This window comes from Myotis brandtii, unplaced genomic scaffold (genome assembly GCF_000412655.1).
Source record: "Myotis brandtii unplaced genomic scaffold, ASM41265v1 scaffold1873, whole genome shotgun sequence".
NCBI classification, from domain to species: Eukaryota; Metazoa; Chordata; class Mammalia; order Chiroptera; family Vespertilionidae; genus Myotis; species Myotis brandtii.
This window is the reverse complement of record NW_005356956.1, coordinates 181,871-183,909: the sequence shown is the minus strand read 5'-3', so window position 1 is coordinate 183,909 and position 2,039 is coordinate 181,871. Positions and strand designations below refer to the sequence as shown.

At 55.6% G+C, this 2,039-nt stretch overlaps 1 protein-coding gene across 3 annotated transcripts in view; it reads left to right on the top strand.

The window, feature by feature from the left end:
• Positions 1-526, top strand: part of LOC102255374 (serologically defined colon cancer antigen 8-like) — a 96,254-nt gene extending 95,728 nt beyond the window's left edge. For all 3 annotated transcript variants that reach the window (XR_001361759.1, XM_005864514.2, XM_014538237.1), the window contains one exon: positions 491-526. Coding sequence is in view for 2 of the 3 variants with exons in the window: in XM_005864514.2 (XP_005864576.1) it covers positions 491-508 (18 nt within the window). In the remaining variant the exon portion in view is untranslated. The remainder of the gene's footprint in view (positions 1-490) is intronic.
• Positions 527-2,039: the final 1,513 nt, after the last annotated feature.

Genomic DNA, 2,039 nt, shown 5'->3' with positions numbered 1-2,039 from the left:
GCCCAGGCGCTGCCCACGGAGCCCAGGCGCGCTGTGGACCTGCTCCTGGTGTGGTGCTGATGGAAGACACTGGCCTGATTGCTCGCCTGCCCCGCTCAGGGCGGGAGGGACGTCTGGGAAAGGGCTGTGAAAATGCCAGGAGATGCTCTGCTGGTCCTGGAGGAGAAACTGGGCCACAGCGCTCACCCAGCCTGGCTCCTACCCCCTCCGCCTCGTGTCTGGGGAAGGGGGGCTGGTGTCCAGGGGGGAACCTGGGCCCCCGGGAGCTTCGGCGGCGAGGCCTGACAGCTGGGAGCCGGGTCAGGGGTCTGTGACCAGCGCCCGGGGCTCTAACATCTGTCCAAGGCGGTGCCAGCTGGCAAGGAAATGAGACTCTGGTGGGGAGAGGGACATCTGAGAGCGGGGAAGAGCGGAGCTGCCCTCCACCCAGAGGCCGCCTTACAGCTCACGGTTATGTTATTTTTATTTTCTACGTTTTCATTGATTTCAGAGAGAAAGGGAGAGATAGAAACATCACTGAAAAGAGAGAACCATCGATCGGCTGCGTCCAGCACGCCCCACACTAGAGATTGAGCCTGACACTGGGCCTGTGCCCTGACTGGGAATCAAGCCGTGACCTCCTGGTTCGTAGGGAGTTGTTCAACCACTGAGCCACCCCGGCCGGCAGGTCAAGACCAGTTTATTTGTTACACATTTACCTGGTGGTGGATGAGGCTCTGGCTGACCTGCCATCCCAACAGGCGGTGTGGGCCCCTCCCGATGACTTCCAGTTTCAGGAACTGACGTGCCCGCGATTAATCAACTGGCCCCACGACTCTCAGGCATTCTTGGCAGCGGATTTCAGTTCTAATTTGATTTGAACTTGTGCGCGGATCCAACAGCCATATGTGATTATATTCAAAATCATGGACATGATCTCCTTACACCAAAGGACTGAAAAGAACTGAAAAGCCAGCCGGAAGCCGAGACCCCGAAGATGGGGAGGGAAGCAGGCTGGTGTGTGACCTGAAGCGAAGGGAGGGGCAGCTTCAAGCTCAAGCGGGGGCCTGGGAGGGCGGCGGCTCGCTGGGACCCACAGGTGTCGCATGTCTGCAGGGTCCTGGCCTGGGCCCCGGGGACTCCCAGCAGCGGATGGAGGCGCTTCCGTGAGGTTAGCTACCTGCGAGGCAGATGGTGCTCAGATCCAACGGCAAATACACCGAATAAAAGCAATTAACACGCCGCCTCCTGAACCAGGAGTTTCTGGAAAGAGTTCCCGATAGATGAAAACAAACAATTTGATTTCAACCAAATTGTCGTTTCTTTGTTTTCACCCGGATTTTCACCCGCATTGTCAGTCTCAAAAATAAACACTGATACATTCCCAGAAAATATTTTTCAAATAAAAACTGACTCTGTTAAAGTTTGCCCTGATTCTTTCAAAACTGTGTACGAGACACTGTCAACCGAAGTGACTTCCATGTTTTTTTAAAAACACACGCGAACATATGCAGCTCAAATGTCACCAGCTCCCGCCGCCTGCGTGTTTGCAAAGATGACACGAGACCCTCGCACCGCGCTCCTCACACCAGGGCCCGGGACCCACAGAGACTCCCCGGCGACTCGCAGAGCCGGGTGCACTTCTCCTTGTTGAGTTGGAACCGAAGGCCCTGGTGTCATTGTTCTGGGAGAGCACGTAGGCTCCCTCCGCGCTAGCCTTGCTCCGTTGTCAGCATCCACTCTGCCCAGAGCGACCAGCCTCCGGATGAGGCTGGTGGGAGGAAATAAGGCGAATCCTGTATCGCTTCGGGTGCGTTTGCTCCACTACTGCTTCCCGAGCGAGACATTGCATTTCGCCACATAAATTCACAATCGAGATCCTAAAGGGAGCTAAATGTTTTAATCCAATTAGACAAGTGAACAAAACACTGAATATTGCATGCAGTGCAGCTAGATCAGTGGTTCCCGCCTTTAAAAGACGGCGGCTCCGTCACATTACAGCCCCAAATGTCAGTGTTGTCTCCCTCTCCATCGCCTTCCCGCTCAGGCAGCCAGAGGCG